Source organism: Lepisma saccharinum, chromosome 1 (genome assembly GCF_977018435.1).
Source record: "Lepisma saccharinum chromosome 1, izLepSacc3.1, whole genome shotgun sequence".
NCBI lineage: Eukaryota > Metazoa > Arthropoda > Insecta > Zygentoma > Lepismatidae > Lepisma > Lepisma saccharinum.
Window position 1 is genome coordinate 169,822,745 of NC_139229.1, and position 25,586 is coordinate 169,848,330.

At 39.4% G+C, this 25,586-nt stretch overlaps 1 protein-coding gene across 3 annotated transcripts in view; it reads left to right on the forward strand.

The window, feature by feature from the left end:
• LOC146003854 (beta-1,3-galactosyltransferase 1-like) overlaps positions 1 to 25,586 on the forward strand; it is an 87,996-nt gene that overhangs the window by 35,672 nt on the left and 26,738 nt on the right. The window contains exon 1 of one of the 3 annotated variants that reach the window (XM_083142337.1): positions 24,692 to 24,856. The exons of 1 other annotated variant lie outside the window; for it this stretch is intronic. In XM_083142337.1, coding sequence (XP_082998463.1) covers positions 24,797 to 24,856 — 60 coding nt within the window. In that variant the 5' untranslated portion in view covers positions 24,692 to 24,796. Of the gene's footprint in view, positions 1 to 24,691; positions 24,857 to 24,953; positions 25,032 to 25,586 lie in introns of those variants that run through there. One more of the 3 variants, XM_083142338.1, reaches the window with a different exon arrangement.

A 25,586-nucleotide genomic window follows, 5' to 3' on the forward strand; every position in this document is an offset into this window, starting at 1 on the left:
AAACCTATATATATCTAAAAGGAAATGGGCGTTAAGTTGTAATTTGAAGAGGTACGTGTCTATTGCCTAAACTAGCATCCACAGAACTTCGGGTACTGCAAGTTTTGAACCTCGGGACAAGGATTCAAAAATGTATGGTAGTGTATATTGTGTATGTTACTGACAATCAGCTTAAAAGCACAAAATATACCGTTACATACTGGGGGCTCATAGTCGGGATATTTTCTGTAAGAAGTACTGAAGGCATATGTTATTGCGAAGTGGAAAGAAAGTAACAGAAGACAAAATGGCAATTCAAATAGACAGGGAGCTCATTGGCAAGTTGCTAGGCAATGCGAACTTGGAGGGAAGGCCTGAGGAAGATATTGTTGGGGAACTTGAGAGACTTTCTCTAAACCTTACGCAAGGAACTTCGGCAAGGACGGGCGAGGAGAAAATGAACAAAATCTTGGAAAAAAGCAACATTAACATTCCAATCTTTAAGGGAAACGTCGGCGATGTAAGTCCACACGATTATTTGTATGAATTACGCAATTATCAGGAAATCATGGAAATTGGGGATACTTTTCTCTTAGATAGAATCTTGCCGCTTTCGTTGAAGGAAATCGCTGCAGATTGGTTCAGATTTTCGAGACCATTCGGCACTTTTAGGGAATTTGAGAAGGCGTTCTTGGAAGAATTCTTTAGTGTCGATTACGACTCGGAAATAGCAAGGATCATTCAGAACAATTACCAGTCACCAGACCAGTCTCTTCTTGCATTTATTCGACACACCAGGAAGCTTTTCGCAATGAGGGAGAAACGGGGGACAGAAGACGAGGTCATCCAGCACGTTTTGAAATTTTCCCATCCTAAATTCAGAACACACCTGTACAACAGAACATTCGCAACAATCAAAGATTTGGAAACCCATTCTATGGATTGAGCATGATTCCTAACACACTGGCGAAACTGATGAATATTGTCCTTGGAGAGCTGCAGGGTGTCTCATGCATTGCTTTTTACGATGACATTTTGGTTTATGGAGAAACGGAGGGAGAATTGTTGCTCGCGCTGAAAGAAGTTTTGGAGAGAATGCACAAGGCGAACTTAACACTTTCACCATCGAAGTCTCAACTTTTTACTTCGGAAGTTGATTACCTGGGTTTCAGAATTTCTCACAAGCAAGTGATGTGCCACCCATCCAAGATTGAGTATTTGGACCAGATAAGGGCTCCGAAGAATGTGAAGCAACTCCAGAGCATTTTAGGATTCTTCGGATTTCTGAAAGGTCACATTAGCCACATGTCAGAGTTGACGAGTCCTCTCACTGACATGTTACGCAAGGGAATTCGCTTTCGGTGGACGGATGTTCACGAAGAGTGCCTGACCAAACTGAAGGAAGCTGTAAAGAATAACGTTTCTTTGTACATTCCCGTACTGAATGAGCCGTTCGTCATCTACAGCGACGCGAGCGATAACTGCGCCGGTTTCTTACTAGGACAGAGGGACCAAGGGGGGAAACTGCATGTTGTATCCTTTGGAAGTAAAAAGTTCTCACAAGCCCAGAAGAACTACAGCACAACGCACAAAGAATTCCTCGCTTTGCTCCTTGCAGTCGAGACTTTCGACAAGTACATCTGCCACGCTCCGACAGTGGAAGTTTTCACTGACCACAGTGCTCTGACCACGATATTCAGTACTGAAAACAAGAGCGCAAAGATGTCAAGGTGGACCGCTCGTCTCTCGCGCTACCCTCTGCTCATCAAATACGTGAAAGGAGAACTAAATCTGGTAGACTTTCTATCGAGAAATGAAGTATGCAACACCCATCCGTCTGAGTACGACGGGTTACCCGCAGCGCAGGAAACATTCCCCCTGGAAGATGAAAATGATGAAGGTTACGTAAAATTCGAGATGGAAGACGGAGTTGTGATCGATTCGTCAGATATTGCACAGAAACCAGTTGCTGACCTCAGTGCTTTGTGCACTATACAAAGCGCGAAGCAAATAAAGAAGAAACGACGAGAAAATTTGCTTCGAGGGATCAAACTACCCAAGGTTCGTCTCTCTAAAAGTGAAAAGATGCAGGGCTTTTCATTGTTGCCTTTCTCCGTGGCCGAGGGGAATGAAGAACACGAACCGCTGGATCCGAGCAGGCTTCTGGACACCACTTCAATCATTTCAGAGCAAATGAAAGATAATTTTCTTGCAGACTTAGCGAAGACTGTTAGGAACGAGGAGGTGGAAGGGACGAAGATGTACAAGGAAAAGTTGAAGACACTGGCCAAATCTTCGTATTTCGACGATGATGGAATCCTTAGGAGAAATTTGCCTGCAGAAAAGTACAAAGAGAAAGGAACTGGCAAAATATGGGCACCTCTTTCTCTACGTGCGCAAATTCTTATGTCCTTGCATGATAGTGCATTCGCTTCTCACCCTGGAAGATTGAAAACTTTAGCAAAGGTCAGAGAACAATACACGTGGCTAGGCCTAACAAAAGACGTTATTCAATACTGTAAGTCGTGCCAACCATGCTGTGTATTTAAAGGTGACACGACTAAGAAGCAAGGCTTCATGGCAAGTAATAAGGAAACAGAAGTTGGCAAGAACTTATACTGTGACATTCTGGGACCAGTCGTTCGTTCGAAAAAGGGAAATTTCCAATACGTTCTCGTATGCGTTGATAGTTTTAGCAGATTTACTATCTTGCGCCCTCTTCGCGTTGTGACTGCGAAATCTGTGCTAGAACAATTACTGGATATATTCTCGATCCATGGATTCTACCCGAGAATCTCCACTGATAATCAAAGCATTTTCAATTCCAGAATGTGGAAACAGATGATGAAGATGTTTGATTCCAAGCAGATCAGAATTTCTCCATATCGCCCGCAGGGCAATCTCGCAGAATGCTACGTAAAGGCAACTAAACGTGCTCTTTCCACACTAATTTCGTCGCACAACGAGTGGGCGTCATCGTTACCGTACGTGCAGTTTGCATTGAATTCCCAAGTTTGCAACACGACCACATTCAGTCCAGCATATTTGCATTTTGGACGTTCTGTGAGGGGTCCTTTCGAGAAGGCCAGGGACGCTTTGCCTCAAGGACCTGAAATCAGACAGGAGGACATCTTGGAATTCGTGGAGGAAACGAAATTCAGGATAGAAGAGGCCAAGAAGATAGCTTGCAACAATCAAGAGCGCATGCATAATGCACAGAAGAAAGTATATGATAAGAAACGCCGCAAGTGCACGTTTAAGGTGGGGGAAAAAGCTTGGCTTAAGGAACATCCTCTCTCTGATAAGGCCCGTGGAGTAACTAGTAAACTCTCGGGGAAGTTCTCTGGACCGCACGCAATTGTTGAGCAAACTTCGGCAAATACTTTCAAACTAAAACACAGCGAGGACGGAAGAATATTGAGAGCCAACAGCGATCAGTTAAAACCTTATTCTTCGCCGCCTGAGTTCGCGAAGAAAGTAGCCGGGCAAAATTCAGCGAAGGGAGCGCACGTATCTTCTCCAGAAGACGAGAATGAAGATGTACCCCAGATGCGTTACAAGCTGAGAAACAGATTCTGATCTAATTTCAAAAGGGGATTTTTGTAAATATTGTATATAGGGATTTATCTATCTTTTCATTTCTTTATTTTCTATGTTTCATTTCTTTTCTCTCTCTGATACCTCACACTATTCGTGCAAATGTCATCTTTGCCGCGAAAGTAACGCAAAATTTAGTACATTTTTTTTTTTTTTTTAAACTCTCTTTACGTCAAGGTCACAGTTCGGTGGCGAGAGAGCTCAGTATTAGCGGGGGGTGTGTCAGGTCGAGCTACGACGACGGGGGCCACGTGGTGACATCCAAGAGGCAAGAGGGAAGACCCCCCGCGGAGGTACCAGCCGCGATCTAGTACAACACCGGACAAACAGTAGTCTTTCACCTTTCGCCGCGCAAATACATAAGTTTGTACTCGTCTCCTTACCGCGTAGATACAAAAAATGTTTAAGATTCCGAATTTACCGGTCAAGAAACGTTCAGTTTCGACGTCCTGCGCTCCGGAAAGATACCCCGGAATCGGGTTACTGTTAACGTGTCAGGTTACCGAAGGGCGAAAGAATCGACCGTCCAGACAAAAGGAAGAAGAGCAGCGGAAGTACAGGGAGTCGAATCCGGCACCCTTGGGACGTTCCAGAGAGGAAATTCTTCAATGGGACCTCACCTTACAACAGGTTCTCTGGGTACAGGAAGACAGGCGGGAGAGAAGCTGCGCTAGTAATATCGACATGTCATCTCCATCTGCGGGTCCTACGATTCGGCGGGACTCGAACCAGGTAGTGGACCACAGTGCTGCAACGTCTAAACAGAAAAGGAAGAGGGAAGTAGACGAATCCCAGGAAGATATCTTGGTTCTGGACACCGACACAGAGTTCGAAGACGAGCCATCCTTGCCCCGGACTCCAGGAAAATCTATCCCTTGGACAGAAATAGGAGTGCTTCAGAAGTACGGAGAGACTGCAGTGAGTGCCCGCAGGAAGCTGTTCTGATCTTCAGCAACGAAGGAACGACATCCAGGTATGTGAAGTGATGTGCTGTGCGTCGGACCAAGTGATATATATTAACTGTGGGACTTCCGAAAGCTTCGTGTGAACATTGACTGTGAATTTCGGGTGAACTGTTAAGTGAACAGGAACTGCGAACAAGTGTTTTGTGTATATTATTATTATTATTATTATTATTTTTTTGTAGGTTACAGAACTTTGATATCTCTCTCTTCAGGAAGGGGGGACTATGTAATGATGCGATCATTACTGGATCCTTTTTATGTTATAAATTGTGTATGTCTATGTCTATGTCCTGTACGTTTGAGTTCTTGGCCGTTGGGGAGCGGTAAGTTTCCAGTAACGGTTTAGGTCATTAGCGGGGCCTATAAAAGGAAGGGAAGGCAGCAGTCGGCCTCAGATGTTTCGGTGCAATACGGCGAGGTAAAGAGGTGTCTCTTCTCTATGGGGCGAAACGAAGACTTTTCTTGATAATATGAATAGGCGGATACTTTAACTTTCTCTCTTTCTTTTAGTACACACACTTGCTCTCTTCACATTATTCCAATAGTTTATTTCATGTGGGAAACCGGGTACACTGCACACATACCTTCAGCCACCTTTTTTGGTACTGAGGGTTATATTTTTTTTTTTACTCGTGGAGCCAGTGGCTACACGAGTCTACACACTCTCTTTGGGAAGGGGGGACAGGGTACACCGGAATGTAATGTTGTGAATAACGGCCAAGAATTAACTTCTGTAAATATAATATGAATAAACCTATATATATCTAAAAGGAAATGGGCGTTAAGTTGTAATTTGAAGAGGTACGTGTCTATTGCCTAAACTAGCATCCACAGAACTTCGGGTACTGCAAGTTTTGAACCTCGGGACAAGGATTCAAAAATGTATGGTAGTGTATATTGTGTATGTTACTGACAATCAGCTTAAAAGCACAAAATATACCGTTACACGTTGTAATCAAACAGGATGGATACAATCAGTACACAGTCTAATCGTCGTACTGTGGGAGTCACTTTTCTTACTGTATTATTACCATTTTACCAACTAGGACGACGTTTACAAACAATGAAGTCAGTGGCGCCTTGTAACCACACATTCGCGATTATCTCGAAAACGGCTCGTTTGCAGACCCATGTTTACTCAGACCTTTTTGCTTCTATTATCGTGTACTTTCACCGGTGTCAGTTTGCGCTATTACTTATGAGACACCCTGTATATGAGTTTATGTTTATATATGTGACTTGCCTGTTATGTATAGGTGTGTTTACAACGCCCCCTTTCGACAGTGTTAAGTTATAAACAAAGAAACCTCGTAGTGTTCAAGGAGACAAGCGTACGATGTGTACAAATAATCAAGTCAGAGGCGGATCGTAACCATACATTCGCAACTCAGACTTTTTGCTTCTACGATCGTGTAGTTTTCACCGTTTCCATTTGCGCTATCACTACTGGTACACCTGTATATAGATCCACCACGGCATTTGAGACCCTGGCGTGGGAGCAGTGTCGCTAGTGTCGTTAGGCTAAGTTACGGCATAGAGTAAGGTAATAATTATCTTACTCTATGATTACGGGGAAGCCTGCAGTTCGCATATTTTCAGAGTTTCAGAAAGGGCATTACACACACACACTCTCTCTCTCTCTGTCTCTCTCTCTCTGTCTCTCTCTCTGTATGTATAAGTTTACAGCATTACAGCACATGCTGTGCCATTCCATAGGAAATTTTAGATGTACGTATGGATCTGCCCCCCCTAAAAAAAATCCTGGGTGAGAGCCTTACGCAAACAATCCGTGTATAGAGCGCATGCGTCAGTAGACGCTGCTGACGTCACTAGACGAAGGTGCTCAATACGACATGCGATAAGTGAGACGCCCTGTACCTATAGTAAGCCCCACCACCAGCCATGAAAGTCGATGATTGGATCAGGGAGATAAGATGACTGTGGTGACAGCTACGATAAGATAAAGTGTAAAATATAATCGCAGCACCATAAGGATCAATCTTCAGGCTGTGTAAATTAGCAAAATAGTGAGATGATGGCGTATATTCTATACTGAAAAAAAAAATGGCCGAGTCTGCTGCCACGCACGTGTCAGCAGTAAGAATAAGCATCAAATTTGCTGCTGCCACGTAATTCGTCTGCTAAGAGGGTGTTACAAATCTTAAGAACAGATTAAGACGAGAGAAATGCAAGTTTATGATTAGTGGGAATGAATGTACAGGTAATTTAGAACCTTTTTCTTTAGAAAGCATTTAGCGATATTATTTTAATGCTAATAGAACTTAACCTAACTACGAGAGCATTTAGGTTTATTATTAGAAGAATGATGAGGGACATAATCTTAAAACAGTTTGTGAAAGTAATCCCTACAACTTCACAGTATGTGTTACAGACGTAATTGCATACATAGCATGATGAAATCACGATAAAACAAAGACCGAGTCTACTGCCACGCGCATCTTTTTTGAGGTTCCAGCAGAAAAAGAACGTGGCAACAGACACTGCCAAAAAAATCCATAACTCTTACGGTGATGACACCGTAAATTTTGCTGATGGTTTACCGTAAGTTCTCTCGATGTACCGAATCCAAATTCAAACGTACAAACGTACATGACGACAAATACATTGTATTGTTGTTCGTGAGGGGTGCAGATTGATACTAAAGTGCAGGAGCGGCTTTTGGGCCGGTCGACTGCCCGCGGCTCCGCCATCGGGGGCGCCAAACCGGGGGGCGTACCTTTTGAGTAGCGTCAAAACCTCAAAACCTTACTTCTGATTACATACGCGTGGCTATTTATTTTTAAAAGAGTTGAATTTGTGTAGACAAGAATTAATTGAAGTTACCGCAGCATAACACAAGAAGAATATTGCAAAATCATATAGCACATACCTACAATAGGCTACCTACAAAAAAAAACGTTCTTTAACGGTAATAAAAGCATTTTTAAAATAAGGCTATTATTTTTCGTCATTAAAAAGCATGGCATGCAAACAATTCAAGGACGAAGAACTCTAAGGCATTGTATTCCCTGTATTTATGGTGTCGTTAGTTGCTGCAGTCAGTGATTTTTTTTTTTTTTGTTTACTGTGGAACAACTGTCATTTATGGTGACCTCATGGCGTCCTAGCTGCCGATAATTTCGCAGTAAAATTACAGTAATTTTTTTACACTGTATGAATAATTAACAGTGCTGTATTCTGCATTATATGCGCTGAAGATGTGTATAGGAAACATTTTCAGATTTTACTCAGTCATGTGTAAGTGGAAAAAGTAAATTTGTTTTTAGGAAATTCGAACTCTTTCTTAAGATCGCATCCCATTTCGCCTAATGACTTATGAGCACCCGTCAATCAGAGCTGTGCACCATTTTAGGCGAAATGGAATATCTCGTTTCGCCTTAACCGGTTGGAAGGGAAATTTTGACCGTCTCTTATTTATCCAACGAACGGCGATGAACGTAGTAAACATCAAACAATTCGGAGCATGTGCCGATGCTAATTACGAACAGTCATATGATCCAAATAGTCAACAACATAACAGACAAATAGCCTAAGTCGAATGTATGCTAAAGCTAATTGAGTTGGATTAGTGGATTGAATTGAGTTGGTGTTTTAAGTCCACTTTATGTACAGTAAGGTTAATTGGGACTGGACCTACAGTGTAAAGTGGTGTCCGAACCACTATGTGCATCCACCGAAACGCTAATTGAGGTAAGATTAGATTATGTTATGTTCTTATATTATATTATTAACCTAACCTAACCTTAAGCGATAATTAGGAATGAATTAACAAAACAAAGCATGTATCTCACTGTTGAGAGACCGTTAAATTTCCCCATTTAAAATATTTCCCTTTCAACCAGTTTAGACGAATAGGGATATCCGATTCACCTAAAATGGCGGCCAAGTCGTAAATCACATTATTTTGAGCTGATAAGCAATTAGGCAAAAAAGGGGATTAGGCGAAACGGACTATACGCTTTTTTTAAAATTAGGATGAAATTTTCGTTGTCTTCAAAGTTCATGGCTGGCATGGGGGCAACCAGGATTTGAAATCTAGAGGTGCGTATCTTGCTGTGAGGGGTGTTATATTTATGGCATCATTAAAAAAAACTGCATTACTACATTTAAATAATTATATACGTATGGACTATTGGCGACTGAAATGATTGTTTACTGATTTGGTTTATTTTACTTTGGTTTTTCTGCCACTTTTGGCTAATCGCGAAGGAGTATAAGTGATGATATGATGAAATTGGTGAAAGGGACACACAAATATCACGGAATTCGAACCCGACTGAAATTAGAATCAAGCGCAAGAATTCCCATTATTTTGCACATTCATCAGTTATTTGCGTTAATTATTTTAAGAGACTGACATTTATAAGTAAAAGTGGTCCAGTCACGGGTACTTCTGTACTTGTATCTCACTCATGCCCCAATTGTTCATTTGTTTTCTGTATTATTTCCCTTCTTTCTCTTTTATTAATATTCCGTTTCCTGTTCTAATCTTCCTTTTTCCACCCCTCTCTGTCTTCCAACATGAGCTTTCAACACCTTCTTGGTTATTCCTCCTTTATCCTTCTCTTTCTCCCTCTCCCTCCTCCCTTGCTCTTGTTCTCTAGCATAAGTAAGTTAGGTTTAGATATTTTAGCTGGTATTAAACATATATTATTTGCTACGATTTCCATAACTTTACTCAACTTTTAATTAATGTCAAGGAATAGGAAAATTTATGAAATAATAGTTTGTGCGTCTGGACTTTTCTTACGGACTATATTCCCATTGAGAAAAGGCATACCTACATACTATGCATTGAGCCGTATTTTATTTTTAGATGTTTGTTACGAGGATTTATTGACGTGGAAAGATTGTAAGTATCTATACAATATCTTACAACAGTTAACATTTCCGATGTTACACAACGTGTGAAAAATCAAGGTCCCTAGAGCTTGTTGTGTTTTTTTTTCTCTATGTGTAATTTGCAACACTGCATCAAGAAAAGTTCTTTTGAAAAATATCACTTTCTTGGCACATTACATGCATTGTTCGACATAACAGTCAGACTCATATGATCCTTCAACATATGTCTTTACGAGGTACAGACTGTACTTAACCACCAGTTTATAGCTTCGGCGTGAAAAATGAATTATAGTCGGAACATTCATCCATGAATCACACTGCAGGTAATAATTGTTTTTAGAAAGAGTATTGGACGCGCCGGATTTGACATGCTAGTTTCAATACAATGGGAATATGTAGAGGTGTTGGCCAGAATGACGCACTAACGACTTTTGTCCATTATGCTCGTTGACAATTTGTTGCTTAGATGGCGGGGCGAAGGGGAAGGGGGCGGTGAGCATCTTTACTCTTATGCAAATTTAATATTTGTTGCAAAGTTTAGGCATGAACTACGAAGGGCAATGATGTGGGTCGAAATCTAAGTGTAGACAACATAGCGACCACGTAGGACGTTGTAGAAGTGAAATGGGATCATCGTGCGTTTTAATTGTTGAAGAAGTGTGAGAAAAACCTCGCACTTTTCTTTGCAATTACGAACAATTTATTGCTGCTCAGTATCAAACAACTATAGTGACTGATGGATGGATGGTGGGGCTTCCCCGATGGCGTAGTGGTAACGTTGTCGCCTTGTAATCAAGGGGTTCAGGGTTCGATACCTGGTGGAGGCTGTAGGTTCAGTCCCAATTAGCCTTTCTGTGCATAAAGTGGACTTAAAACAATAAACCAATCAATCAATTAGCGACTGATGGAAAATTATACTCCTTTTGCCTCAAGATTGTCCCGTGTTTCTCGCCCACACTTTCTACACAAAATTCCTTTGATCTTTACTTTAAAAAACGAAGTTCCATGACACAACAGCTTTCTGAGGACCAGGAACAGATCGGGCAATCGGCTTCTCCCTGGGTGACACGTGATAAGAGTGTCGCGTCCCATTGCCGCTGTTTACTTGCTTTCGATAGCGGAGTCGGCTACCATTGCTTTAATACAGGGTCAACACCGACATTTTGGAACTCCCACCGAGGATCAAACCCAGGACCGCTCGCGCCGATGAAGACAGCGCTAATCATTTGACTGAACGAGAGCTCTTTTACTCTCAACTGCCTGTACTTGCGGGAATCGAACATGAACCTTTCGAAAGGAGTTTTTTTTAGTAGTCAGCACTTATTTTGTCATCTTTCCCTGCCTTTAACGTTCTTTATTTTTAGGGATACTGGGCCAAAGGGAGGAGTCATGACCCCCACCAATCCCCCTTAGCACGCCACTGTCCATAAAGTAAATGCACGGTGGCCGTGGTCAAATCTGGAAGTGACAGTGGTATGATAAATTGCGGATACGAATGGGCCACAAAAAAGGTAAAATTAAAATTATAGCACAAACTACTATTTTAAAAAGCCATGCCCCTTAACATGATCCCTCACTACGCCACTGGAGTTCTTCATTAAATAGTGATAACTATGTTTCGGTTACTGACAGAGAGAACTAATTTTGTCGAAAATGCAAACGCCCATGAACTGTTCGGCTGGTGCAGCATGTCATTCGAAGGTTAACTTCCATGTCAATATTTGCCTTCCGACGGCAACCATTAACGTGACCTAAATAATCGACAGATCTCGTTGTGCGAGAGAAATTGCCAAAGATTTGCCGATCCTAATACAAATAGTTCTTTCATATCTGGTGGCTTGAAAAGGTCAATCCATTCTAAACCGGGAAAAAATATTTTCCGACTATTGTCATGTACAGGTTTGGACAGGTAATTTACTCGATATTAATCTAAATTGCGCGTAATTTACTAGTAAATTACTCGGAGTAGAAAACCTTTTTCTCACGTCTGCGTAAAGACTACTTTTCTCAATTTTCTAAAAATATATATCTATACTTTACTTAAAACATTCGGAAGAATTCAAATGCATAATTCAAGTGCTTTCTGCCAGGAGTCCCGAGTTGGAATTTCTTCCTGGGCATGGATGTTTGTGAGTGTCCATTCATCAATTTCATCATATCATCAATCATCTCCATCTTCGCAAATTAGCAAAAAGTGGCACAAAAGACGAAGTAAAATAATCAAGTGCTTTCTGACGCTTTATACATTCATTTTGTCGTGTGTTAAGTGCAATCTCTCTATTTTAAGAATGAATGATGTCCATTTTTTTCAGTTTGGATAAATCTTAGGTTTTTCTGTGTATTCATATTAGGTATGGTAACACTTCTATAGCTATAAGCTATGCTTAATTAACCAAAGGATGACTTATGCATCCCGGGTAATGTATGTAGCTACTTCAGTTTAGAAGTGATGTATAAGCGAGCTACGGGTTTGAACATCCTCGTAAATGTCTTCAGTCACCAAAAATATTATTTCTATCATAATATTAGATCATGTTATGAGAGGGTAGATTCATATGGGAATAGTTAAACAAAATTTAACTGATTAGTAGTGTTCCAAATTCAACCATTACCGGTTCTGAAACAATTGCTTTGATTTTGGTGGTAAACAAGGATCATGGGAAGGACTGAGGCACATTACATGCAAGGGGAGGTGACTGTGACATGCGTAACAACCGGTCTGATTTTGTACCTATTCTCAGACAATTAATCCCAAATCCAAAATTTCCAGTTTGTTGGGAAGTGGAGGTTGAAATCCCGCCGAAACATAGCCCTATTACTATTCTAGATGTCTATCATCCTCATAAATACCGGATTAAAAAAAAAGTGAAGTTTAGTGTTTGTATAAATTTATTCACGAATTTTGTAATTATGTATATGAAAATAACATATAGACTATAGCTATAGGTATACACTATATATCTTGTTAAGGTAATACAGGCACTGAAATAGATTTATATCTTTCAAGTGTGTGGACTTCATGAAGGAAAAATAATATTCAGTTTTGCAATAATCTCTCCTCAGTCATCAGTTGTTCACTGTAAACCTTTCTTTTCTATAACTTAGAAATCCATACATTGTAACGAACTGCTCTTATTGTTTTAATGTCAGCATTCTCAAGATACTGTGGAATGTAGAGAGTGCAAAAATACTTACCAGGCTAGCTTTTTTAAAAAAAAATCTCAGCCCAGCTTCAAATGAACTCATAAATACGCCACTCATCATGATTGTTGACTTGCACAAGTGAAATAATATTAGCAACGGAACATGACGTGCAGAAACCATAAATTTTGAAACTGATACAGTTATTGCGTTTAAGATTAAGATTAGCTGCAATTCCAATGATTAAAGTGAACAATTCTAACATATTAAACAGGTAACACGAAGAAGGAAGTGGTGGCCCTGATTTTCAAAATTTAACCTTTTGTTCGCTTCAGAAACGAAAATAGTTATCTTAATTCGATATGTTTGAGTTATAAAACTAAAATAAGAACATTGGATCTGCTCAGATAACTAAGAAAAATCTACGTACTTTACGATATAAATATAGGAAACTTTCAACACAGTATATATTAATTTGAATTGAAATTTAAAGTTGAAAAATTCAGTACTCACCCCAAACTGAACACCACTCTCATCTGTGGCATAAGTGAGACACGGTACTGATAGAGGACACTTCGTTTTCGACATCTTTCAACATCAAGGAAACATATTAAGTGTAATATGAATTCGCGATAAATGTCCTTTTGAGTCAGCTTATATTTTTTAGAAAACAATTAGCCCAGTTTAGTCCACTGCACTACTCGGTGGTAGGAAATTGTGTTCAATCAAGTAGACGTCGTACGCAAGAATAGAGATGTTCAAGTCCAGACGATTCAACAAATGCCTGCCTGCAGCTTTCAACGCTCATTTGATTAACCAACTAGACACGTTAGTGCAGACGCAGAGTGAAAAACTTGTCAGTACTACATCAGACCAGCCAGAAGTTGAAATGGAGTTGCTCATGGTTGAAGCTTTTGCGGAAGAGGGTGTGTGTGTGGGGGGGGGGGGGGGGAGAATCTAGCTTTGAAAATGGAAACACAAATATTGGAGCCATGATATATTTGTGAAGTGGATACAATATAGTCAACTTGGATCGGAGGCGTCATAAACCTCTTCGCTTTTGCTGTTCAATTTCCAAGAGTGCGTACAATCAACACCAGCGTGTTCTAGGAGATTCTGAACGAAGGACCCAGCATAGGCGTGCGCACGAATGGGCAAGGGAGGAGGGAGAGGTTGTTCCCCCTAATACTTTCACTTACAGAAACTTAGTATATCGGAATCTTATCGCCATTCATGGGCGTCCGGAAGGGGGGGCAAGGGGGGCCCGTGGCTCCCCCTGGAAAATGAAAGTCAACCAAAAATTATGTATTTCACACATAAAATTTCATTTTAGCCACAATAATATGTGTTAATTATTGCATGAACACCATAAATTCAAATTTAAGCAATGTTTTTCTAGGGAACAACACTCTTTTGGGGGAAGATGTGACTTTTTGGCCCCCCCCTGGAAAAAAATACCTTCCTTGCCCCTCCCTGGAAAAAATCCTGCGGACGTCCATGTCGCCATTATTAAACAATATTATACTCTTGAGAGAAATGAAATATTTTCACGCCAATGAAAGTTTCAAGCAACTACAGGGGAGGAGGTGCATTAAATCCTATGTAATTTAACTTTCCTACTTCGTCCTCTAGAAAATTTCTTGTTATTAACACTCCCACACACTTTATTCGTTAGTTGTGGTACCTCTAGATGGCTGCAAAATGAATTATTGCTCATGAATTATTGCTCATACATAGATTGATTTGCTTTATTTTACTTCGCTTTTTGTGCCACTTTTGGCTAATTTGCGAAGATGGGGATGAGTGGTGATATGATGAAATTGATGAATGGACAAACATCTATGCCCAGTCCAGGATTCGAACCCGGGACCCCTGGCGTCGTTGCGCGATGTGCTAACCAGTTTAGTTTTTTATCGAGGAAGGAAAAGAATGCTATGTGATAATAGAATTATTTCGATCCGTTTGCTTTGTTAGTGTCCAATCTGACAGACGGAAGATTTATTGCAAGATAAGATATATTGATATTGAATATGATTAGGTGGCCGCGGTGGCTCAGTCGGTAACGCGTCTGACTACCATGCTCAAGGTCCCGGGTTCGATCCCCGGCCGGTTCAAATCCGGGAACTTTTCTAACGGTGGAAGCGGCCCCGGCGCCTACCCAGCGTCGAATAACATGGGTACCTGGGGGAAACCCTGGGGGGTAAAGGCGGTCAGGGGCGTGATGCTGATCACATCACCCCCACTCACGACCGGATCAAGAAAGTGTGGGGCGTTACCCCCACACCCCCTATACGCCTTCATGGCGTGGTGCTATGCACAGGGGAACACTTTACCTTTTTTTTTTATATGATTAGGTAGATTTGAGTTTGAAATTCTCACACTATGAACAATTTTTCGCAGATTTGAATATAAATAGTAATATTTTTGACTTGTATTTAGATGTATTTCGAGCCTGAGTATGTGAAATGGCAGATGTAAACTACTGACAACAAATTAATCGTTCTAAATATACCGTTTAATTCAATTGAATTCAAATTTTTGGATACATTGGAATCACACAGACCCTTTATAGTGTTACAATATTTGTGTGTGTGGGTGGGTGTTGAGAGGCGGTAATATGTAAGGTTGAAATAGAGAAAACATCTGCTTGTAGCCTTGAATTTTTGGAAAATTAGCCTTGAATCCAGGGAATTATACTTGAATTTTATCATTGTCCTAGAGTAGCCACCCTGTAAATTATGTGTACTGTAGTTGTTTTCAATCTACTGTAAGAAATCATGTTTGTATGTATACATGGAGGTCCTGAATGGAGGACAAGAGGGCGTGCCTCGTTTTCCCCTCCTCTGGAAAAAAATACCCTGCTTGTCCTTCCCTGGAAGAAATACTGTGGACGTCCATGTATGTATAGACTCTGGACCACAGAGAGGGGAAATAAAGGGGGGCAGAGGACATTGATGTTACGGAAGTAGGAATTCTTCTATATAATATAGAATAACAAGTCCATCGAAGTGGAGGCTGATTGTCTGGCTCTTCTTCTATGGAGCTCTGCAGGTCAAAAAGGGGATTTCATGGGGAATGGCTTAGGTTATTCTGATACTGCCTCAACTGCAACATATACAACTTTTGCAAAGTGCTGAAAATATTTTCTGTCTATCCTGTGACAAGTTGCTCGTGTGAAGGAGTGATCTCTAAGATCGATCTATGTCAGATAGCCATTCAGATTATCTGATGTAGCCTTATGTGGAGCAAAATCTCGAAGCGCAGGTTTGTGTCAGTGACTTCCTTAGTGGAGGTTTTTAAAACTCTTTACCAACTGAAAGTAGCCCAATCACACGGAACTGGATTTCCTACTGGAATGCCCTTGTTGGCGCTAGACTGGCTACCAGGTTAGAAATTATAGTTGCCAAGTTGACTGCAAGGCTAGTTTTGCCGACTAGGCCGTGTTCTAATTGCAACTTGTTTCTCTGCTCGATGCTACAGTAACAACCAATCAGAGCGAACGCCTGATCACGTGAAGAGTTCGGCAAGGAAAATCCAGAAAATTGTTTTCTTATCTGTGGTTTTTGAGTGTTGGTTGTGTGATTTTTATTATTATTGCTCAATTTAAAAAAGTAGCAGAAATGAGGTGCATGCGTGTTTATTAAAATTTAGGAATTTATCCATAGCAATGAGATTTGTACACGACAGATGCGATTAGCCGATAATGAAAATCATTATTACTACGTCTGTGTAAAATGTTAAACATATTTATTGCATCCAACAATCTTTTGTTTTTATCAATGAATCCTGCGAATTTCCTGTATGAACACATACCCGAGTTAATTAAAAATTACATTGAGTACACCTTGATTACCATTTCTTCTCTCGGGTCAATTTCTAGCTATTATCGCATCAATCATTCACATCTTCGCAAATTAGCCAAAAGTGCCACAAGAAGCGAAGTAAAATAAAGCAAATCACTATCACTACTATTATCGTACGATGTTCTCCCTCAAGTCGCTTGTACAGTACTTACACTTTTTAGCTTGTCTGCTCTGCGCAATGGCTTGTGGGAACAAAGGTCTACCAACAAGTACGGTAATGAGTATCGTGTGAGTAGAAAACTAGCAGGTGACAAAGTGGCACACCACTAGTCCAGGCCCAAGTAGCAAATCTAGCAGGATATCTGCCTCTTGTGATTCACCCGTAACATTGAAATCAACACAGCCCACAACCTGACCAACTCCCTCTTAGCTATACTAAATGTGCTGTAACTCCGCCCCTATTTCGCTTAGGAAGCTCAAATAAAACTTATTGTATAGGGAATTGAACAAGCTTTCCAGTGATATATAAAAAACCTACCTTTGGATAAAAATATAATCTTGTCACGTGACCTTGACTTTGACCTTGAATATCTCAAAACATGTCATTACCAAAAATCGTGAAAAAAATATATTTGGTCCCTCATGCCATACTCTAAAACATATGAAAAAACCATTCTGGGACTGCAATGGGATCAGAAGATACAAAATAATATGTGTAACTATATGACTGATAAAAGCCTCGTCACTATGACGAGTCAAAAGTCCCTTGACACCTCCTACAAAATGTAAAGGAGTTATCCTGGTCATGAAAGAAATAGGTTAGTCACAGGGAGATCCCTAGCTGTGTATCAAGCGCATGCCCGGCATATTGTTGACCGCCATATTGAATTCAACGCAAACATTTCAAAGGAAAGGAGTGATGTGATATATCAAATCAGGCTAGAATTTCACGAGAAATGAAGCGGCGAAGGTTTTTCCAACATATCTTTAACCAGCAAGAATTTAGTACTGCATGCTTGTAACCATTTTCTCCTTTTCGAGGTGTTAAAAACAAAGCATTAGAATGTGCCTAACGTGTTAGGAACTCATCGAGATCACGCTGACATCTCCGGAGAGAAAGAAGTATACGCACCATTGCATATGATTTTAATCAGCGACATTCACCAAATAGTTGAATAGTGAAGAATATTGGAAAAAATATCTCAAACAATTACGTAACACTTCCTTTGGAATGAAAAATTCTTCAGTGACGAGGCTATTTTTTATGTTCACGGTGAAGTTAATAAAAAGAATATGCAATACCTGTGATTTGATAATCTGCAGTAGACAGATCCCAGCCGAATGGTTGTTGCTGGTAACCTAATGATATGGTATAGTGTATGGAGAACGGGAATGGTTGGTCCATATTCAACAACGGAACCTTAATTGGTGAGGAATTCTTGGATTTGTTAAGTGAACAGGTTTTTCATCTTTGCTTACGGGATATTGCACTTTTCCAGAGTTTTGAAACAGGACAGCGTGTGACTACACTATGTGGACATTGTGGAAATTTCTTCACAGTAAATTTCTAGGTAGATTGATGGGCAGACGGGGATCTATTAAAAGGCCTACACATTCCCCAGATCTAACATCTTAGGAGGACTTTTACCTTCAGAAACATTTGAAGAGAATGGTGCTTGCACTAAAAGTCCGTGATATTGACCATCTGAGAGATAAGAAGGCGTAGTTGCTGCTTGCGATGATGTTGCACCTGCATTGCCAAATGTTGTATGTGAGTGTGAGAGACGTCAACGAGTGTGCTCACAGGAACATTGACAACATTATAATGTGCATATATCGTAAGTGAAAGATATGCGTATAACATTTTGATGGCTAAAGATATGTTGGAAAAACCTTCGCCGCTTCATTTCTCGTGATATTCTAGCCTGGTTTGATATATTACATCGTCCCTTTCCTTTGAAATTTTTGCGTTGAATTCAATATGGCGGTCAACAATATGCCGGACCTGCGCTTAACACACACACAGCTAGGGATCTCCCTGTGACTAACCTATTTCTTTCATGACCAGGATAACTCCTATATATTTTGTAGGGGGTGTTAAGGGACTTTTGACTCGTCATAGTTCATGTAATGAGACTTTTATCAGTCACATAGTTACACATATTATTTTGTATCTTCTGATCCCATTATTGTCACAGAATGATATTTCGATATGTTTTACAGTATGGCATGAGGGACCAAGCGTGGGGGACTGGTTATCATAGCGCGCTACGACACCAGGATTTCCGGGTTCGAACCCCGACCCAGGCATGGGCGTTCCCTGTGCTCGTCCCTTCATCAATTTCATCGTATCTTCGCAATTATAACAAAAATGAAATAAAATCATTGATTGAATGCTCAATTTGGTTCATTTTACTTCGCTTTCCGCCACCTTTGGTACAACAAAATAGATGAGTGAACACACATAAAGAACACAAATGGCCAATCCGAGATTCGAACCCAGGATCTCTGGTTTAGAGTCAAATCAAATAGTTTTTTACTTTCGAATGTGGGTGGGGGGTTACGTGTACTTTTTTCTGGTACTCATTCATAATTTTGCAATCTTTTCCTGTTATTGACATTCTTCTTTTTTGTAGGAATACTGGCCCTAAAGGGAGGAGGGGTGTGACCCACACCAACCCCCCCCCCTTGAGCACGCCACTGACTGCTACCCCAAGTGTCGACGTCACCGCACGTCACTGCCTGCTACATTGCCAAATGTTGTATGTGAGTGTGAGAGACGTCAACGAGTGTGCTCACAGGAACATTGACAACATTATAATGTGCATATATCGTAAGTGAAAGATATGCGTATAACATTTTGATGGCTAAAGATATGTTGGAAAAACCTTCGCCGCTTCATTTCTCGTGATATTCTAGCCTGGTTTGATATATTACATCGTCCCTTTCCTTTGAAATTTTTGCGTTGAATTCAATATGGCGGTCAACAATATGCCGGACCTGCGCTTAACACACACACAGCTAGGGATCTCCCTGTGACTAACCTATTTCTTTCATGACCAGGATAACTCCTATATATTTTGTAGGGGGTGTTAAGGGACTTTTGACTCGTCATAGTTCATGTAATGAGACTTTTATCAGTCACATAGTTACACATATTATTTTGTATCTTCTGATCCCATTATTGTCACAGAATGATATTTCGATATGTTTTACAGTATGGCATGAGGGACCAAATATATTTTTTTCACGATTTTTGGTGATGTCATGTTTTGAGATATTCAAGGTCAAAATCAAGGTCACGTGACAAAATTATAGTTTTATCCAAAGGTAGGCTTGTTATATGTCACTGGAAAGCTTGTTCAATTCCCTGTACAATAAGTTTTATGTGAGCGTCCTAGGCGAAATAGGGGCGGAGTTACAGCACATCTAGTATAGTTAAGCGGGCTCAAAGAGGGCAATTTATGCGAACTTCAACCTTGAATAATTTAACAATTACAAGACGCACGAAACCAACATTTTCATAGTTACTAAGTTCCATGCATAGTTTCAACTTCCCAAATTTCATGAAAATCGGAGATAGTCAGGTTGGAAATTGCAGATATCTGTGTTGATTTGGCATGGAATGACTGGACTGGAATTACTCCCCGTGCCGTAAATCTCGTAATATTCAGCTTTTTGATTGAGAAATGCGTCACTGCATGACTTTACCTTACACAGTGGCTTGTCATGTTTTTCTAAAAAAAAAAGAGAGGGAAAATTATTTGGGCAACAACATCACTTAGAAATTTACCGAAATAACACCTGAAAAAGTTGGATACGGTAGAAACACACCACTTGGGTTGACAAAACGATTTTCGCCAAAAGTGTGTCTTATCATGTTGTTGCACCAAGCCCTTCGGTTTTCGTAATTACTGTTCACGTTCATTTTTATTTTGCAAATTTTTAGGTTTTATGGCATATTTTGCTTGTTTTAGTGCATATAAATCCGTGCATTCATCACCAATCATCGCAAGATCCCATAAACTTTCAAGTAGGTCATTAACCAGATGCAAATAAAATAATTTATAACTAAAAGCTGAGACTCGTGCTTCGGCACCTACATGCAGGAAAAAAAAAACAACAGAAAAATCACGTTGAGAAATGAACAGATGTTTTTTTCTAGAGCTGTTTAAAACCAACGACAAATCCTTCAAGGCTTCTCTCTTAAGATTTTATTATTATTTTATTTGTATGTCGTCGTCCTCACAGGATATTAAACAAAATGCATACCAAATAAGCCATGCAGTCTCTTGCAGCTCTACAGCGTGATCAAGAAGAGAAACAACAGGGGGTGCTCGTTGCTATGTGAAGTACGTATGCATTACGTCATCTGGGAGGATCGGGTTTGACGGTGCTCGTTGCTATGTGCAGTAAGTTTGGTGCGGGGTACATTTAGCTACTAACACGTCGCAAAAATCGGAACAAGCAGGTTGTTGATTTTGTAGCGTTCGATTTATTTTTATTGTATTTTTGTACTTCTAGACTGCAATCATGTCTAATTGTGCTGTAGCAAGCTATGAAAACTATAACCAGAAAACTAAAGGAACTGACATAAAATATCATAGATTTCCAGTCGATAATTGCGTAAGTAAACAGTGGATTCATGTTTGTAGACGAAATGTATAAAAAGGGAGTGTGCAGTGCCAATTATTGTGAAGAAGACTATGTGCGAGATCTAAAAGCAGAATTTCTGTATTTTCCACCAAAGAACGTGCTGAAGCCAACTGCAGTGCCATAGCTAAAATTACATCCAATTACTTTAGTACCAAATGATCGAGGAAATGCTGTAGTTCTCCTAAACACTTATTTTCACAATATGCTTCGCTTGTAGGACGTGCTGATAAGGTTTGCAGAGCTGTACGCTACGAAAGACACGCAATAAGGAAACGTGCCCTAAACAGGCTAAAGACTATGCTGCCAAAAAAGTGAAAAATATATAGACGTTGGTATATACACAAACTGCAAGCAATGTTTCGTTGCTGGAAAACATATTCGATCTATTACAAAGGAGAAATACACATCTGCATAATAAAGCAAATAAATTAAAGATTACAAACAACCTCTTTCAACCGCTTTAACCAAATAAAAAAGTTCAAAATCTAGAACGTAACCTAACCGACAGTACTACAAGAGAAGTCATCAATATCTTGAAAATGTGTTCAACTAGTGCGAAGTACGTAGTGAGCCTAACTGATTTGTTAAGTACATTTTATGTAAGTCGGATTTATAATTATTAACAATTTCATTTAACACAGACCGATGTTGATTGTGATTTGTATGTTCACATTATTGTGAAAAACGTTGTCGGAAATGGGCATTTCGAAGATCGTGTACTAACTTTCACGCTATTCGAAATGAAATTCACTTAGTACATCTTCAATTCGAGTTACATAGCGTTGTATGCACGATGGTAAATATTGCATAAGTGAATATTACACCCATCATTAAAATGTTTGCAACTTTGTTCAATTTTGGTATTTCACAAATATATTGTGAATAATTTTGTACCCTTGTACTCAATATAAACCATTGGATGTTACATTATTTCTTTGTAGTACATTTCTGTCAAAAAGAGCAAGATCTAAGATTAGTGTAATGCAAGTTACTTCGTTAATGTACAAATGTGTGTCGCATATCAGCCTTGGAGTATATTTTCCGGTTATACAACTCAGACACACATGGGAATGGAAATGGAAAATCTGCGGACAAAGTCCTTTAACGAATAATAATTCGTACACTTGCACGGTCAATCATTGTGAGTTCATGTAACTTTTCTCCTTTATTGTTTAATTAAACTACGATATTTTCATCGATATTCTCAAAGAGTTTCATTTACCGTGTGACCATAAATCTATTTCTATAGGCTTGAATTAAAAGGTTAAGACATTTATGTTTGATGTTCCTAGTACTCATCAAGTATTTCGAGTAGCTTAACTTAGTTAAATTAGTACTTGTACACTTTGACTCATCTTCTGCACGCGTTTGTATGTAAAGTTCTTAATACGAAAAAATACTTTTTAGAACTATGACAACAATAACTTGCAGCCAAATTTGAACCAGAGAAATTAAAAATATCTGCAAATTACAAACTGGAATTGCGTTTTCAAAGTCTGAAACTACTATCTTACAAACTATTTCATCATTCTTCCTCCACATAAAACTTTTCAAAAAAATTTTGCATGTGGAACTTTGATCCGTACGTAAATTATTGTACAATAAATAAATATATGAAGAAGGTTGGGAATTCTTTCGAATTTAGAGTAAGTATCAAATGCAGAGTAAAATTTTATCTAGATTGTATATTGCTTCTTTCACTTGATAACTTCAAAAATAAAGTTACATTATGGTGAATGGTAAAGATTGGATTTTAAGTATATCAGTATAATTTTAATACTTTCTGATGTTATGTAAAATTTGAAATGTTCCTGGAAATGATTGCAACGTTCTGAATGAATAAGAAGGAACTATTTAGTCAGAAAACTAAATATTAGGCATTTGTACTTGGGTGTGTTAAATGTTGTAAATAGATTATACCGGACTACTATCGGATTAGAAATTACGGATATTCAAGTTTGGACTCCAATTAAAAGTTAATCAGTAGAACCACATAAAAACGAGTTACATCAAAATTCAGCTTATTCAATTCTGTGTCAATCTATAGTTACCTATTTATTTTTTATTATGCCTTCTATTTTTATTATCGTGAGAACAAGATAGGATTATTTTTTAGTTTGGCAAACTATCGCTCTCTTTGAGATTCTATAAATAAAGAACGGGTGTTTTTTTTATTTATAGATTATATATTATATAATTTATTTATTTATTATCCAAACTCTAATATCCATAATTTATAATCCGATAGTACTCCTGTGACGTTCTGTGAGCCCGTAGTACCTCGGAGGCCTCTGTCGATCTCCTTGGCGTAGTGCTTAGCACATCGCGCTTCGACGCCAGGGATCCCGGATTCGAATCCAATCGGGCAAGATATTGATTTGTCCTTAATGGGAAAATTGATAATTTAGTAAATGTGATAGTATATGTGAAAACAAATATTGATTGATTGATTTGCTTCATTTTATTTCGCTTCTTGTGCCACTTTTGGCTAATTTGCGAAGATAGGGATGAGTGATGAAATGATGAATGAACACTCACAAACATCCATGCCCAAGCCAGGATTAGAACCCAAATCTCTGGCGTTGAAGTGCGATGTGCTAACCACTACGCCAAGGAGGCCGACTTGTGGAAACAAAAGAAGAGATCCTCTTATGGGTTTTCCTTTCATATTTAAAAAAAGACAGAAAAGCAAAAATAAACCAAATCTGTCAATCAATTCTTCCTTTGTAACTCTTTCACTATGCAATTCTTCTTTAGCATGCAGCGTTTCTTATTAAAATCATAATACGATTTATGAAATGATGAAATCTGAAATTCTAATTAGAACACGGACAACATTCTTTGTAATATATCGATCATGTTTCAGAAAAATGAATTTTTACAATACTTTTGCATGTGCAATTTTCCCCTCTTTTAAAAGTAGGGTGTTTTAATTATGTTACTAATCATTAAAGGAATACCTCAATACCATCCCGAAGTATGATAATTAATATTTACCCCTTAAAGTAATGAAACACTTTCCCTCTCTGAAACTCGCATAGAAATGATAGCGGCCGTTTGCTTCTGCCAAGCCCCGAACGAACATAACCGAAGGGGTACCGAGCATAACCGATCCTCCCACATGACGTCACGCGTTCGTGCATGATCGACAATTTTCGGATGGCGCTACCTTATAGTATATTAAGTTACCTTGGAGAAACAACCCCCTGGCGCTGTTTCAGCCCTAAACGAGAGGAGGGAGTGTGGGCGATGCAATCGGCTGTTTACCGATTGCAGAGAAGTCATTACAAAGAGTGGTAATATCTAAACGTTGTCGAAAGTTCTGTGCTTAAACTTCGGCTCATAAACAAGATGAACAAATGTGATAGATCACAATATATATCCAGGGGCGTAATGAGACTCAGTGGCACAACCACAGGTGGGAAGGGAGTATTTGCCCCCCCCCCCCAGCAATCTTGCACGGAAACCAATTCTAGGGGGGCAAGCATTAAAAGAAAGAAAAGCAAGGTTAATTATTTTTCATTTTCTGTTCTGCTAATCAAAATTTTTCCCATGCCTCAACTAGGGTAGCTCATTTTATGTGCAATTTACGATCCGTGATATGAGATCTGCCGAGGTGACTTCATGTATGACATCACAGAAGTTGCACAGCTTTTGTGAACTCAGTGTTCCCATTGTGCACGCGATTATGGCAGACGGAAACTTAGGGGTGCAAGGTGTTTTGTTTGGTTGAGTGAGCAGGTGAAGAGAAAACATGTTGGAGAAGCTTTGTCTTCTCTTCACACCAGATGGATGGAATGCAGGTTGATAGCCTTAAGTTGTTATCGACGAATTGCAGTTCATCTCATGACGGTATGGCTAAGTTTTAGTGTTTAGTATCATCTCTTACTAACGAGAGTATGCTGGCAGAGCTTCCACAACCAGTACTATGTTCAAGGCCGTTGTAGATTTGACATATACTTTTCTTTAAATATTTACGGCTTTGTTTTTATCATTTGGATGAAGTATTGTTCCATTACAAACTTACGTGAGTTTCATTTGAACATGGTCATGCTGATGTAGTACATGTAATGTTACTAATACGAGTGCATAGCTACCGGTGCAGTTTCTCGTGTGGAATAGCACACTGATGTTATGCTTTGCACTTGATTGCTTTATATTACAATGACTTTACGAAGGCACAATATGACATTTAGTTTCAGTCTTAAAACAATATCAGCTGATGGTTTATTGTGTTATTCTTGTTGTGCTGTATGTGTATCTTTGCGTGTCAAGATTCAATTTTGTACGCTATTAAACAATGTACACGGAGCATTTCGTCAGTGTTGAGCATCTCGAAAACATATTCTTCCGTCTCAGATTTATTGTCTTACGAGTCGCTTTGTTGTTAATTAAAGGAAGAATTCAAGTTGCCGGTATAACTAATTCCTTTGTCGCTCACTCATAAATTCTAGCAATTCAATCTCCAATTAAATAAAAAGATATTTTTCTTCTTTCGTTTAGCCAGTTCATTTGAGATTCCAGTGATTGTAATGTAGAACTAAGTTAGTTTGAGTTGCATATTTCTATATCATTTCACAAT